At 39.3% G+C, this 17,012-nt stretch overlaps 1 protein-coding gene across 1 annotated transcript in view; it reads left to right on the forward strand.

Moving 5' to 3' along the window:
- elp2 (elongator acetyltransferase complex subunit 2) overlaps positions 1–17,012 on the forward strand; it is a 139,790-nt gene that overhangs the window by 11,388 nt on the left and 111,390 nt on the right. Inside the window, exons 5-9 of the mRNA XM_068004524.1 lie at positions 1,236–1,313; positions 2,923–2,987; positions 6,686–6,752; positions 7,027–7,170; positions 9,046–9,141. Coding sequence (XP_067860625.1) covers positions 1,236–1,313; positions 2,923–2,987; positions 6,686–6,752; positions 7,027–7,170; positions 9,046–9,141 — 450 coding nt within the window. The remainder of the gene's footprint in view (positions 1–1,235; positions 1,314–2,922; positions 2,988–6,685; positions 6,753–7,026; positions 7,171–9,045; positions 9,142–17,012) is intronic.

Below are 17,012 nucleotides of genomic sequence, written 5' to 3' on the forward strand. Positions count from 1 at the left end.
CAGAGAAACCATGGCCAGCAGTATTGTTAATTATAGCCTCAGAACCTGAGATGAATGAAAATCTGGTTGCAGTAATGTCATTGCTGTTGCTATGGATCAAGTTCCTTTGGAATAATGCTGGGTTGGACTGTTTTGGAATCCTCTTTATCAAAATTGAATTCCTCAATCGTTTTCTGCTATTTGACCTTCAGCCTAATCGCATTCTAATTGATTCAGTTAGCAGTAGGCTGGCCCTGTTATCCTATCTGTACAGCCAATAACTCTTCATGAATAAAAAGTTCCCAGTTGGTCTCCATCTCTGCTTACTCAAATGTTCAAGTGTGTTCAGTTAATATTTCTTTTAAAGCTCTTGCTATATTCACTGAAGATACCTCTTCATGGTACCAAATTCTCCACAGTCAAGAGGGCAGGCTGGAGGCCTTTTCCCAAGCCACTGCCTTTCTAAACTCTAACAAAATGGTTTGTCATAGCAACTTGGAATAAATTTTTATTTTAAGTTTTAAAAAATAAGTTACTTTTCTTCCATTCCTTCTGTGATTTCTGTTAAGCAGCTCAGCCGCGTAACTGAGATGAATACTCAATGTGGTAATTTTGCAAGGGACTTTTGGTTCCATTACTAATAGCATTTTGTCTGAAATCTAAATCTCAAATTTTACAAAAGTCCAAATTTTGAAACCTGGTTTCAACCACCTTCCAAAGTTGAAACTGTTAGAGGAACATGGGAGGCAGAAAATGGTCAGTGCAAAAATAATGTACTTTCTTGAGGTATAGTGATAATATATAAAGGTGTTTTTTTAGCACTGACTACTCTAGGGAACCATGTAGTGTGCTGTGTTGCAGCACTTCCATTTTATTCTACCTCTACTGAGTTCCCAGAAGTGAGACATACTTGCCTATTAACCCTTACCTTGATGTATACAATTAGGCACGTGCCTAGAAATGAATGATTCAGAATATTGAATTAGTTGTGATATTTGTGAATTTATTTTTTAAAAATATGTTTAATAGCAGGATAGTGGTTCTGGCATAGGGAAGTAGTATGATGGAATGTTTAGAGAATTAGTAGTGCGTTACAGCAAATTTTCAATGTTTGACTTGCACTATTCATTCAATTTGGACATGGTGACCGCCTTTTACATGATTCTATAGCATGTTATTTTGTGTTCCTCATCTTTTGAACAAGTATTTCAATTCACAAAATGCAAAACTAAATTGCATAATTTGTTTATTACTAGGTGAATGTGTGCAAACCCTGTCATTCGGAAATGGTTTCATGATGGATGTTGCGTTAGCTCGATTGCCAGGCAGTGATGGTAAGTGATGAGAAATCGGAATTTTAGTAGATATTCCATGGATTGCTAGTAGATCTCCCGTGACATTGCTTATGGTGAATTGGAGGATATATTTTAAAGGGATATGGGTTTTCTGTGAATAGTTAATTTTACTAAGCATAATACAGCTTTTAAAAACATTAAGATTTTAACTAAGTGCAACAGGATTTTTAAGAAGACCAGGCAAAGAAAAAATGCAGTTAAATGGGGCTTTAAAAAAAAAGAGGATGGGAAAATAGAGGAGAATTAAGTTATTTAAAAGTAGAGTGGGGAAGGTGAACAAAATAGGACTGCTAAAAATTAGATATGCGTGGTGGGAAAAAATGAGAGGTAAAAAATAGAGATTAATTGGGTATTTAAAAATTTGATGCATGTGAAAAAAGAATTTGCTGATTTAAAAACTAAAGGCAAAGTTGGAGAAATAAGTAGGGTACTGTTTTGGGGGAAAAATGCATAGGGAGAGGGAAAGAGTAGAATGGGGTATTAAAAATTGGAAAATTGCTGCTGTCCCCCAGACTGTAGCATATAAAATCCTTTTTGGTCAATTACCTGTGGACCTGTCACAAGAGTGCAGAATTGGGCCTAAGTGTGTGGAGTGACGTGTGCTGCCCATCATCTTCCCTGTTGCCTCTCATGATCCCGCATTGCTACTAGGCCTCATCTGTGATAGTCACTGGTAAAATGCCTATAATACACTATAAGCAGTCTTTGAAGTTTGAAAACTGAAGTGACAGTTTACTGAAGAAGAGGACAGCAGGCCTGAGGGTGATGGGCAAAAGAACAGGCACACCTGAGTGGGAAATATCGGGCAGCAGACCCTGGCTCAATGATGGAGTGGGGCAGTGAGAGTGAGGCTAGATATGTAGGAGATAACAGTTCTCGGCTGAACGGTGGTGAGGCAGCCGATTTGGTACAGGAGCAGGAGGCCTGCAGTTAGTGGGGGAGGCCAGGAAAAACGCAGTAGCGGAAAAAAAAATTTAAACAACTTTTAGCTGAAACAGTTGTAGTCCAGGTAAATGGACAAATTCTTGTATAAAGGAAATAAAACAAAACGTTGGGTGGGCCTGAATGACTCGTGCACATCGTCACCTATGGACGAGAGGCTTGTTTTCAGCATGACTATTAAGTGGTGATGTTGTTAACATGGGAATTCCCATTGTAAATGTTTACATAGCAATTTAACAGTATAAATGTTGATATAAAAATATTAGTGAAAAAATCGTTACACAGGGTAATGTTACCAGGAAATATGGGCGGTTGGAAGACTTGTGATCATAAATACGTATCACGTTGTTGTTGTCCATTGGTTTTAGCACATAAATGTTTTGAAGTATGTAATTCCTCCCTTTAACCCTTTTTTAAAAAAAAGGAAAATTTGCACTTGTATATGTAAAGGCATAGATGGTTCATCTGGCTTTGTATATAAAGTAGCAGTAAAGATAACTGGTTATGTGGTCAGTTAAAAGTTTATATTAATTATGCTTAGTGGCTTTCTTTTGTTGTTATTATTAAAGCCCCCAAAAGATAATACTGCATTTTGTCTTGCACTGTATAATTCTGTTCATCTCGCTGTTAACTTGTCTGATTCTAGCTGTGATTCTGGCTTGTGGTGGTGATGACAGCAACGTTTATTTGTTTGTCCAAGAAGGTGAACAAGTAAGTTGTCATAACTTGAGTAATTTGTGTGTTTATGGACTTCGTTCAATTAATAGTAAATGTCATTGCTTTTATTTTAAACGAGGACATTTGCCTTTTTAATTGATTTGTCACTTGTAAATGAAGAATTAGTGCTCTAGCCATTTAGATACCAAAGATTCTGTCTGTTACTCTTAAGTGGCTCACACTGCAACTTTAGTGTTTTTGAGAGCTTATGGTGCATTTGTTATATAGCATTTGGAATGGAGTATATTTTAACTAAAAAGAGCTCTTTTTACTCTATTATTAGAGTTTTAGTACTTTTGAAATAATCTCTTATCTGTTCCTTTCCCAAAGTGTTGCATTGGAGAGTGTCCACAGTTCCTATCTCTTCCCTCTTGCATCTTGAGCACATTTAGGTCTGCTTCAGATTCAGGGTCTGGTGATTTACCTGAATTGGTCACTTTATATGGACTGGAACTGCCTGATACTTGTGAAATGAGTGTTCCTGTCTCCCTAGGACATTTTTAACAATGTCTCTCCACCATCTTGAGGATATTGAGTTTCCAGACTTTTCATATTTCAAGCCCAGGATTGGAATCCTCCCGACAAAGTTTTTCAGTGCTCTCAACTCGCGTACTAGAGGGTACTGGTATTCAGCGCAAAACTGCCCATAATTTGTCTCAATTTGACATTAATGGCCATCTCACTGAGAGATCATTAAGGATGGTTGGCTGGAGAAATGGAAATGTCACAGTCGGCTGGTTTTAAGGTATATTATTGAGCAGTGTAATGGGAGCTTTAGCCTCACATAACCTGTGCTGTACCTGACTTGGATGGCTTAATGTTGAAACTGGGTGCCAAAATAGAAATAAAATGTATTTTATTCAGTATAACAGATACTGTCAAAGGCGTTCTTCAGTTTTAATTCTGTATACAGATTTATTTCTTTATGATTAGAACATAGAGGACCATAATTTGCTGTGGACTTGCCCTTGCACGTTTAGGTTTTCTAATTTTTTGCATGGCAAGTTGCTGAAAGTGTGAGCTGATAACTTCGCAGCGAGGGAAACAGGGCAAGCAACTGTGTATCTCCTTAACCAATCAGATTGAAGGATTGTGAAATTAACAGCGCAATGACTGAGAAGGCAGTGTAAATTAGAGTGGATTTTTTTATATTGGGGAACAAGGAAATGGCAGATCAATTAAACAAATACTTTGGTTCTGTCTTTCACAGAAGAGGACACAAATAACTTCCCAGATAGTCTAGTGGGAAGGAGGAATTAAAGGAAATTAGTATTCGTAAAAAAAAATAGTGCTGGAGAAATTAATGGGACCGAAAGCTGATAAATCCCCAGGGCCTGATAATGTGCATCTCAGAGTACTAAAAGAGGTAGCCATGGAAATAGTGGATGCATTGGTTGTCATCTTCCAAAATTCTATAGGTTATGGAACAGGTCCTGCAGATTGGAGGGTGGCAAATGTAACCTCACTATTTAAAAAAGGAGGGAGAGAGAAAATAGGGAACAACAGACCGGTTAGCCTAACATCAATAGGAGGGAAAATGCTGGAGTCTGTTATAAAGGATGTGAAAACAGGACACTTAGAAAATATCAATGGGATTAGACAAAGTCAACATGGATTTATGAAAGGGAAATCGTGTTTGACAAACCTACTGGAGTTTTTTGAGGATGTAACTGGTATAATAGATGAGGGCAAACCTGTGGATGTGGTGTATTTGGATTATCAAAGGCCTTCTGAAAAAGTCCACATAAGAGGTTGTTGTGCAAAATTAAAGCACATGGGATTTGTGGTAATATACTGGCATGGATTGAAAATTGGCTAACAGGCAGGAAATAGAGAGTAGGAATAAATGGGTCCTTTTCGGGGTGGCAGGCGGTGACTGGTGGGGTACCACAGGGATCAGTGCTTGGGCCCCAGCTATTCACAATGTATATCAATGATTTGGATGAGGGAACCAAATGTAATATTTCCAGTTTTGATGACAACAAAAAATTTGATGGGATCATGAGTTGTGAGGACGATTCAAGGCGATTTAGACAAGTTGAGTGAGTGGGCAAATACATGGCAGATGCAGTATAATGTGGATAAATGTGAAGTTATCCACTTCGGAAGGAAAAACAGAAAGGCAGAGTATTATTTAAATAGTGATGGATTGGGAAATGTTGATGTACAAAGGGACCTGGGTGTCCTTGTACACAAGTCACCGAAAGCAAACATGCAGGTGCAACAAGTAGTTAGGAAGGCAAATGGTATGTTGGCCTTCATTGCAAGAGGATTTGAGTACAGGAGCAATAATGTCTTACTGCAGTTATACAGGGCCTTGGTGAGACCACACCTGGAGTATTGTGTGCAGTTTTGGTCTCCTTACCTAAGAAAGGATATACTTGCTGTGGAGGGAGTGCAGCGAAGGTTCAACAGACTGATTCCTGAGATGGCAGGACTGTTGTATGAGGAGAGATTGGGTCGAGTAGGCTTGTGTTCACTTGAGTTTAGAAGAATGAGAGGGGATCTCATTGAAACATATAAAATTCTGGCAGGGCTGGACAGACTGGATGCAGGGAGGACGTTTCCCCTGGCTGAGGGGTCCAGAACGAAGGGTCATAGTCCCAGGATACGGGGTAGACATTTAGGACTGAGATGAGGAGAAATTTCTTCACTCAGAGGGTGGTGAACCTGTGGAATTCTCTACCACAGAAGGCTGTGGAGACCAAGTCACTGAATACATTTAAGAGAGAGATAAATAGATTTCTAGACACAAAAGGCATCAAGGGGTATGGGGAGCGAACGGGGATATGGTATTGAGATAGAGGATCAGCCATGATCCTATTGAATGGCGGAGCAGGCTCGAAGGGCTGAATGGCCTACTCCTGCTATTTTCTATTTCTATGGATGAATTCCATGTCCAATCAGGTACAGAAAGAGAAATAAAAAGAGGGAAAGAAAGATTAGATTAAAAGAGAGACAAAGGAAAAGTTTTAAAAAATTTTTAGATGTTAGATTTAACATTTTAAAAATCTACAACAACAATTAAAATGTGACTGAATTGGACTCCACACTTGTAATAATTTTCAGTTCTAGGGAGGTTGATTGGCAGTAATTAACACTTGCCAAGTCGTTAAAAGAATACTTAGACTGAAATGGACAAGACTTTACTTTCTGTGGTGAGTTTAGTTCGTATCTGCTGAGCAAGTGCAGTAACTTTATGCCGTTCAGTGGCGAGGCAGACAGCGGGATGCATCTTGGACAGCAACTTTTATATTTTGGCGTTTTAACCGCGCATCTGCCCTTCGCCTGAAGTTGCTGCAGCAATTGTGCATAAATGACGGCGACTCCATTAGCCTCACCGTTGTTTTGACAGCAAATTCTGATCCATTATAAAACTTTGCCTATCGAAGGAAAGGGAAAAGGTCATAAGACGATGCCCATGTATGGTGTAATGTTATGCTGCACCTTAAGACTAGTTGTCATCTATTTACTGATAATGAGGGAGAAAGGAATAGAAGGATATGCTGATAGGGTTAGATGAAGTTGGGTGGGAGGAGGTTCATGGAGCTTAAAAACACCAGCGTCGACCAGTTAGGCTGAATGGCCTGTTTCTATGCTGTAAATTCTATGTAATATTATGTAATGTCTTAAATATTTGAAAATACTGGGATGATTGATTAGTGGTATAATGAAAACGAATTTTGTTGCAGTTTCAGAAAATTCAGTCACTTATGGGACATGAAGACTGGATTAGAGGAGTTGAATGGGCTGCACGTGGTAAGTAATTTCAGTGGTTGATCAACATGGTGACATGTCCTTAAGTTGTCATTTACTGGCACGCAGTTTGCTCTTAAGTTGCTTAATTCGAAGTGTCCATTAATTTGATTTTTTGAGCTAGAAATGCCTTCTGGGCTGTATTATTTAAATTGCTTAATTCAAACTACTGAATATGTCATGTTCTTATGGAGTAACTTGACATTTTTATGTTCTTTTAGAGCTTTTGAAAATTTCATTAGTAATGATGCACCATTTTTGCTTTGTACTCTAATAGATGGAAACCTTTTATTAGCAAGCTGTTCACAAGATTGCTTGATACGGATATGGAGAATATTTATCAGGACAGAATCTACTTCTAAGGATTGTGAAGAAGGCATTATTAAATTGAAGGAAGACGTATTTAGTGTTAAGAGTGATAGTAAGTATTAAAAGTTGGTGCAAATTTCAAAATAATGGTCCGGATCTTGCTTAAACGATGTGTCCTGTCAGTTCGAACTTTTTCTGCACACTTCAACTCAAAAAAACTTTTGCACCATAACTTATTGGAAGTGCGAGCTAATAACGGCATGGTGAGAGCAATGGGGCATCTGGGACCTCAGTGAATGGAAGGACCAACTGTGTATCTCCTTAATCAATGAGATTTAAAGATTGAGAAAGAAACAAAGGAACAAGAAGAAGGGTGAAATAGAGTGGGTGAATTAGAGCCATTTGAGGTACAGAAAGAGATGATGCAATACTCTCCACTTGCCTGGATGAGTGCAGCTCCAACACCACTCAAGAAGCTCAACACCATCCAGGACAAAGCAGCCCGCTTGAATGGCACCCCATCCACCATCCTAAACATTCACTCCCTTCACCAGTGGCGCACTGTGGCTGCAGTGTGTATCATCTACAGGACGCACTGCAGCAACTCGTCAAGGCTTCTTCAGCAGCACCTCCCCAAGCGCACGGCCTCTACCACCTAGAAGGACAAGGGTAGCAGGCACGTGTGAACAACACCACCTGCACGTTCCCCTCCAAGTCACACACCATCTCGACTTGGAAATATATCGCCGTTGCTTCATCGCCGCTGGGTCAAAATCCTGGATCTCCCTACCTAACAGCACTGTGGGAGAACCTCCACCGCATGGACTGCAGCAGTTCAAGAAAGCGGCCCACCACCACCCTCTCGAGGGCAATTAAGGATGGGCAATAAATGCTGGCCTTGCCAGTGACGCCCAGATCCTGTGAATGAATAATAAAAAAAAAAATTATACTGATTTTTGATCTGATGATCATTTGGTTTTCTTTTCAGGAAAATACTTGGCTCTTTCAGTGTTACACCACAAAATGCAATTCGGACTGATTGCAAATAATACTCAGACTGAACCCAGTTCTTGAAGTGAAAGACCCACAGCAAAATAAAAAATGCTTCTAAATTGGCAGTCTTGCTCAGATTAGTCAGTGTGAAAAATGGGAATGCCACATGCAGTGGGGTGCTCTTCTGGGGAGACGTTGAGGTGATAAAAGGAATTTTTACTTTGCACCTATCTGCTATATCTGACCTAGGAATGCTAGATGCTGGCACTGGGTGCCTAAAATTGAAAGTTCCACTTTCCATGATTAATACAAAATTCACAAAAAAATTGTCAGACATCTAACATTATTGAGGATAATTACAAGTTTATTGCATGTTTAATTTTGTATTTTATAGCGACTACTTGCTGTATTTATTTACTATACCTGATTCTGTACTTTCCTTAGGAAAAAATATACTTCAGAATACTTCCAATTGCAGTGATCATTTCCCATTTTCCTAGACAGGTTTAACAAAGGGCAGGGTGGAGGAGTGTAATTTAGCTTCCCATGTCACTAAACGTGTATACTTCTCTGGTCCAAAAGTCCAGTAGAATTTCAGGGAGTGAAAAGGGGGTAAATCAGACCACTTTGGCTGATGGGTCCAGTGTAATTGATTCTTTGTAAACAGATTGTTGCAATCATATATATGATTGTGTATGAACAAGTACCTTTTCAAAAAGTATTTGCAGACATCCCATCAGGACACTGGCGGACTGTGAATGCAACAGGAAAATTCTTACCAACGGATAAACTTCAGATATAAGTATTTAGATGATATCTAACAATTCCTTATTTTTTTGACTTTTAAAAGTAAATTCTACCTGTTCTAATTCTTTATTATTTTAAAGCAGATTGAAGTGTGAAAACTAATAGCTAGTGAGGTGAATATACCATTGTTCCCTTAATTAAATAATTGTAACATCAAACAAGGTTATTCTCTTTTCTTTCCTCTTAGAGGGAATGGTGACATATGCAGTGACTCTGGAAACAGTGCTGGCTGGTCATGAGAACTGGGTTTATGGACTACATTGGCAGCCCCCCTTTCATAAAGGTAAGATTTTACTGGAATCAAGCCTAGAAGTTGTACACAATATTCAAATGTATTATCAAATTCCTTCATTATTTTAATGTAGGCTTCAGTTAATTAACATGTCAAGTGTCATATCGCACACAATGGCCCAGATTTTCCTGAAAACTTGCTCCATAGTAATGGCACATCTAAAGCATACGTCATTATTCTAGTGCGAGTAACTTACGCCACGCCATAATTTCCTGGGACGTCTGCATCGCTCTGCCATTAGTCTTGTCAAAACAGTTGACAGTAATAGCTCTGCCCCCTATCAAAATCAATGGTGATCACGAGTTTGCTGAATTAACGCTACTTTGATTGCCGTTGCCACTATAACAGAATGCCATTGGTGGGCTCAGTAAGTGATACTCAATTGCTCGTTCATTTAGAAATAAACAGTAAAAAGAAGTTCTTTTGTTGACAGATAATTAAAGAAACGGATATATAAGAAATTGATATTGCAAAGGACCTAGCAGCAAGGAAGCTGACTGCTTCTTTGTGCCCCCCATTTACCCAAGCGCTTCCTCGGAGTTCACGATAGTTGGAGCTTGGTGAAATTCTCACCATATCTTCAGTTTAGTTGTGCACCATTTGATGCTGGGCTATTCTATGCAAGAATGGACCAAATGAAGAATTTGAACAGACTTGCCCTTTAAAATGGAAAATTATTATGGCATTAAACCTGATCCTATGATATTGCTCAAAATTGGAACTGGCACTTCTATCCAAATGAAGCTGTTTTGACCTCCTGCCACATTTTCATTATGAAGTTCTAAATACTAAAATCTCCAACTTCATGCGATTAAAATGGATCAATAATGATGAATTGAAACAGATTAAAATATTATCAGTATCTGGACAATTTTCTTGTAACTATCTGCAGATTACCTTTCGAGCCGATTAAAGTCTTCAGATGGATTTTGCAGTATAATGTTAAGGCATAAAATAACATTGTGCCATGGTAACCTCAGGCCATAAATTTCCCAATCAATTTCAGATTTTAAAGATACTTGTAACTGATGAGTGGCCCTTGTTTCAGCAGACTGATGTCCTTTTGCGGCGTCTCGATTATAAACGAATTCAAATTAAATTAAGATTATACATTAAATGTGAGAAGCAATGAGAATTAATTACAAAATAAGATAATATTGTTATTTATATTAATGATTTGGATGAGAATTTAGGAGGCATGGTTAATAAGTTTGCAGATGACACCAAGATTGGTGGCATCGTGGACAGTGAAGAAGGTTATCTAGGATTGCAACGGGATCTTGATAAATTGGGCCAGTGGGCCGATGAATGGCAGATGGAGTTTAATTTAGATAAATGTGAGGTGATGCATTTTGGGAGATCGAATCGGGCCAGGACCTACTCCGTTAATGGTAGGGCGTTGGGGAGAGTTATAGAACAAAGAGATCTAGGAATACAGGTTCACAGCTCCTTGAAAGTGGAGTCACAGGTGGATAGGGTGGTGAAGAAGGCATTCAGCTTGCTTGGTCTCATTGGTCAGAACATTGAATACAGGAGTTGGGATGTCTTGTTGAAGTTGTACAAGACATTAGTAAGGCCACACTTGGAATACTGTTTACAGTTCTGGTCACCCTATTATAGAAAGGATATTATTAAACTAGAAAGAGTGCAGAAAAAATTTACTAGGATGCTGCTGGGACTTGATGGTTTGACTTATAGGGAGAGGTTAGATAGACTGGGACTTTTTTCCCTGGAGAGTAGGAGGTTTAGTGGTGATCTTATAGAAGTCTATAAAATAATGAGGGGCATAGATAAGGTCGATAGTCAAAATCTTTTCCCAAAGGTAGGGGAGTCTATAACGAGGGGGCATAGATTTAAGGTGAGAGGGGAGAGATACAAAAGGGTCCAGAGGGGCAATTTTTTCACTCAAAGGGTGGTGAGTGTCTGGAACGAGCTGCCAGAGGCAGTAGTAGAGGCGGGTACAATTTTGTCTTTTAAAAAGCATTTGGACAGTTACATGGGTAAGATGGGTATAGAGGGATATGGGCCAAGTGCAGGCAATTGGGACGAGCTTCGTGGTATAAACTGGGCGACATGGACATGTTGGGCCGAAGGGCCTGTTTCCATGTTGTAAACTTCTATGATTCTAAGAAAATGCTATAACTCTATTTATGCTAATCAACTCGAGTAAAGATATAAAGATTTTTAAAATATGATAATGGGAAACCTGCACAAATTGTTTAGCTCCGGTACTTTTTTCCTTATTTTGTAAACAGCATTGAGTGGTAGTGTCACTTCTTTCACCTTGGATCGGCACTGTCATCGCTGTGGTGTATAATAATGAGTTTCTCAGCAAATTTTGGCTTTGAATCAGCGCAAACAATGGTCTTAATTATGGCGATCGTCGCCATTAACGCTGTTGCAGCAAATTCCTGGCCAATAATTTCTAGCCTTTAGTTAACTCCAAAGAATTTCAGTTACTGCTGTGAAAAATGGAGGCAGATCCAGGATAACAGAACTTTGCCCAATTTTCTGCTTTGGTGGACTGCATCAGAAAATTCAGGATATAGACTTGAATCCAAATTGAAATATCACATATTAAAAATTGGACTTGCATGTTATATTGCTAACTTTAAAACTCATTGTGTAAATGTTACTCAACCACTCTCTTCAACTAGACAGACTTTATTCCTGTGGTGAAATTTGTAAATCACTAAGGAGTGCCCCTTTCCTGGTTGTCTTTGACTGTATTCACCATAAAACTACACACCATGGGAGTAGGCGGCCGTTTTGGATGAGATCAAAAATAACATGAAGGCTGAAAAAAATATAAAAGGGAAGGAAGTAAAAAGCAGAGGTCTATTGTGCAAAAATCTGAGGATAGTTTCAATGCTGGGAAGTGAGATTGCCAATTTGCTCTGAGTTTTGGAGTGAGTTCTCACCCATTAAAGAACTAAGGAAACAGAAATCATTTAATGTTAATATGACACCTGCACCAGATCAGAATATAACCCCATGGATGCATGTAAACAAGTTTAGTGTAGATACTAAGCAGCTTCTGCTTTGTACTTGAGCTAAACTTGTGTCGTATAAATCCAAAGTTGAGGCCTGCACTGAATCTGGAGTGAAGCAGAGTGAAACTCCTTCCTTTTAGGTAGGACCTGGATTCTGGATTTAGGCAGTAGAATTGGCGCAAAGCAAAACTACTCCCAGGTGACAGCATTACCAAGAGATGGGAGGAAGGTGTGTAAATCCATCAGTTGAGATGAGTTTGATGGACCTGATAGTATTTTCATGTCTGTTTTATATATAGTGTAAATGCACTCCACAATGCTCAAGGAAATGAGCTCTTGTGAATACTTTTAGGTGCTGCTTAAATGAAGGACCATTACCTGAGGTCTGGAGAACTGTAAATATGCAGGAAAGGAGGGAGGCATGAACTGTAGAATTGTGCACCAGTTTTTGTAACATTGGGCCGGAAATTGCTCGTAAAATAACGGTGAACCTAATGGCGTTCACCGTTATTAATGGGCAAATCAAAGCGCATGGGTCTGCACATGCACAGTCAAACACGGAAATCCAGAACTTGCCCTTCCTGATTCGCCAGTGATCTGACAGTTTTGCGTTAAAGGGACCTCACCGGCTGCAATCAATGGACCAGCGGGAACTTGCTGAACTGCCCAGCTGGAAACTAACTGCTCTCGCCACAAAATAGAAATGCTGAGTTATTTAGGTCTAAACTAACTTTTAACAGCATGGTAAGTATTAATGACTGCCAAACAACCTCTCTGGCACTAAAAATTAACTCTTTAAAAATGAAGAGTCTCGTTACTCCTGATTTTAATCGTTATTGGATATTTTTTTTTAAAAAATTAAATAAAAAAATTTAATTTTTAAAAAACTTTTTCTTTGTTTCTTTTATCTCAATCTTTTAATCTCAACCTTTATTTCACTATCATTTTTCATAGTAAATTTACTAACCTTATTAGGCACTTCCTGGTTTTTAGTCTGCGCGGCTAGTTTCAAGCTGATTGGTTGAGGGGAGAGGTCGATCCTTTCACCTCTCCCACTAGTCCTAGAGTCCCGGGAGTTAACGTGGGACTGTTTTCAGCTCACCATTCAAGGAAGCTGTGGCACAAAAGCGGCAAATTTGTGGGTGAGTAGAAAACCTATGGAACGGCAAGTGCCTTTCGTTCGCCGCTTGGAGCAATTTACGGGCCATTAAGTGTTTGAGTGTTCTACGGGCACTATTGATCATTTGAATGTTTGTAGTTTGAAAAGCAATCGTTCACGCTTCATGAATCTACTTAAGCAACTAAATTAGCGATGAAGGCAATCCAGTCAACATAATTTACTTGGATTTTTACAAGCCATTTGTTGAGCTTCAGTATCTTAATGTTTTAAGGAATTAATAGCAAACTAACTAACTGGATTAGTGATAAAAAGCAGAAAATTATGAAAGCACTTGGGTAGTGGTGGCACGGCTCAATTAGCGGAGATCCGCAGGATCTGTTGTGGATCCCGTGTTACGTACAATATCCATAAATGATTTGGAAGAGGGTACTTCTGGTAATATAAATTTGCTGACGATACAGAGCTACGTGGTTGTTGATGAGTTTAAGGCAGATTGATAATTTTCAAAGATACTTGCGCAAATGAACTAAGGGATAGCAGATATATTTCAATGTGGGTAGCTGTGAGTAAAGAACATTAGTGAGTACTATGAAACTTGTGTACACAAAATGGAGATCTATTGGCAAAAATGAAACAGAAAAATAATTATATGTGCTCAACAAATAGCATTTATATAAGCGCCATTAACGTAGTAAAATGTCCTAAGGCGCTTCGCAGGAGCATAATTAGACAAAAACTAACACCGACTCAAAGAAAGAGACATTAAGACTGGTCCTAAAGGAGGAACCTAAAGACGAAGAGAGAGACTGAGCGGTTTCTGGAGGGAATTCCAGAACCTACAGCTTAGACAGCTGAAGGCATGGCCATCATATCCCATTTACTTGCCTTTATCTATATATCTTGCCTAACAAAAATCTATCTCTCTCAGTCTTGAAAATTTAAATTGACCTAACATCTACAGCCTTTTGGGAGAGAGTGTTCCTGATTTCCACTTTCCTTTGTGTGGAAAAAGTGCTTCCTGATTTTACTCCTGACTGGCCTATCTTTAATTTTAAGATTGTGCCACCTTGTTCTGGATTCCCCCACAAGAGGAACTAGTGCCTCTGTATCTACTCCATCGAATCCTGTTATCATTTTAAACGTCTCCATTAGATCACCCCTCAACTGTTTAAATTCAAGGGACTTCAAACCAAGTTTATGCAACCTGTCCAAATAATTTAACCCTTTTGAGCCCTGGTATCATCCTCTGGAGTGGTCTTGAGCCCACAACCTACTGACTCAAAAGCAAAAGTGTTACCACTGAGCTGACACTGACACCTTACGAGAGTAATCATTGGGGTCTATCTTGTAACAGGTTATTTTAATCTTGTATGGCTCAATAGTGAAGCAACATTTGAGATATTGAGAGATTCTGGACATCGCCTTCATAAGAGCTTTGATGCATTGCCGATCATTTAGAGAAGTGACCAAATTTATTCTGGGGACTTCAATTTCTTGTTATGAAGGCAGACTTGAACAATTTTAAAGGAGTTGCTATAAATTCAATCTGTAAGGCAGATGGATTGAACATTTTCAAACAGTTATCAAACAGCGATCTCTAATTGCTCCTTAAAATGAAATTAAATGTGGCAACACCAATTACTCCACCATCAATGTTATGACACAATTCTGCTGTACGTGGACAGTGAATGATTGAAGAAGATATTTGGATAGCCTGAATGTATTGTGGTCCTGATTTGTTCTTCAAATATAATTTGTCTCTCAGTTTTCCCCTTCCCTCTGACTTTAGATTTGAAATGCCATGAATATTGAATTTCAACAAGAAAATCTTTTGTTGTATCCTTCCTGTTTTGTCTGCTATTGAACTTTCAGAATACTGACTGCCTGTGACTAATGTTAAGTACATTTGTGCTGCTGCAAAATGAGCCACTTGCTGTAAATATTAGCTGAGTGGATTCTTTTTCTGGGTACTTCATGTAGATGTAAATATTTAAATGTGCATGGGGCTATGTAATAGGTCTGAGGCTGGAAGCTAATGCATTCTGTGTAATGTAGTCCTGCAATATTTTATATTTGCTGGTTTTAGCACGATGAATGTTTTATAAATCAGGGACATATGAGAATGTCTCTAGACACTTCACTTGTGAAATCTTTCATGCCATGTCATTTTAGTTAGAAAGAAATAATATCTCAAATGGAGGCAGTGAAGACCAAGAAAACTTGAACTGAGGTTTTAACAATTTTAGTTTTTAAAAAAAAATATACATTTTGACTAGTATGTGGCCAGCTTCTGGAACAGTTTGTGCTAGAGATAGAGACGTGACATTTATTTACAAACTTCTAATTTTCAATATACATTTGTAGGTTTTCAGTTCTGCTAAGGATGTAGCTGTCTGTAGTTTTCGGGCACTGCAGCTTATTTAACCTAGTTAAAAGTATGTTCAACTGGAAGAAAACTGAATTTGTACTCTTTGAAGACCAAGCAAATACTCAAAACTAAATTTTTGAATATGGTCTGAAAAAATATTTTAAAAGGGTTGTTGGTATAAAATCTTCGAGAGTTTAAAAATGTTTCTTTGCAACGTTCTGGAAGCTGATCAGTATTCGGTATGAACCTTTTTGGGGGCGAGGAGAGTAAAAATATGAGAACATAATCAAGGCTGGCACTTTAATGCAGTGCTGAAAGAGCGCTGCACTGTCAGAGGTGTTGTCTTTTGGATGACATGTTAACTGGAGTCTGCCCTCTCAGGTGGTGGTAAAGATCCCACAGTACTTTTTTTTTTATTCGTTCATGGGATGTGGGCGTTGCTGGCAAGGCCAGCATTTATTGCCCATCCCGAATTGCCCTTGAGAAGGTGGTGGTGAGCTGCCGCCTTGAACCACTGCAGTCCGTGTGGTGAAGCTTCTCCCACTGCGCTGTTAGGAAGGGAGTTCCAGGATTTTTGACCCAGCGACGATGAAGGAACGGCAATATATTTCCAAGTCAGGATGGTGTGTGACTTGGAGGGGAACGTGCAGGTGGTGGTGTTCCCATGTGCCTGCTGCTCTTGTCCTTCTAGTTGGTAGAGGTCGCGGATTTGGGAGGTGCTGTCGAAGAAGCTTTGGTGAGTTGCTGCATTGCATCCTGTAGATGGTACACACTGCAGCCACGGTGCGCTGGTGGTGAAGGGAGTGAATGTTTAGGATGGTGGATGGGGTGCCAATCAAGTGGGCTGCTTTGTCCTGGATGGTGTCGAGCTTCTTGAGTGTTGTTGGCGCTGCACTTATAAAGGCAAGTGGAGAGTATTCCATCACACTCCTGACTTGTGCCTTGTAGATGGTGGAAAGGCTTTGGGGAGTCAGGAGCTGAGACACTCGCTGCAGAATACCCAGCCTCTGACCCGCTCTTGTAGCCACAGTATTTATGTGGCTCTATTCAGAGAAGAGCAGGGGAGTTCTCCTGGTGTCCCGGCCTACATTTATTCCTCACCCAACACCTAAAACAAATGATCTGGTCATTTATTTCATTGCTATTTGTTGGGCCGTACTGTCTGCAAATTAGCTGCCATATTTTCTACATTACAATGGTGACTACACCTTGAAAGTACTTAATTGGTTGTATAATGCTTTGGGATGTCCTGAGGCCATGAAAGGCGCTATATAAATGCAAGTCTGAACATAAGAACATAAGAAATAGGAGCAAGAGTAGGCCAATCGGCCCCTCGAGCCTGCTCTGCCATTCAATAAGATCATGGCTGATCTGATCCTAA

Source organism: Heptranchias perlo, chromosome 2 (assembly GCF_035084215.1).
Source record: "Heptranchias perlo isolate sHepPer1 chromosome 2, sHepPer1.hap1, whole genome shotgun sequence".
NCBI classification, from domain to species: domain Eukaryota; kingdom Metazoa; phylum Chordata; class Chondrichthyes; order Hexanchiformes; family Hexanchidae; genus Heptranchias; species Heptranchias perlo.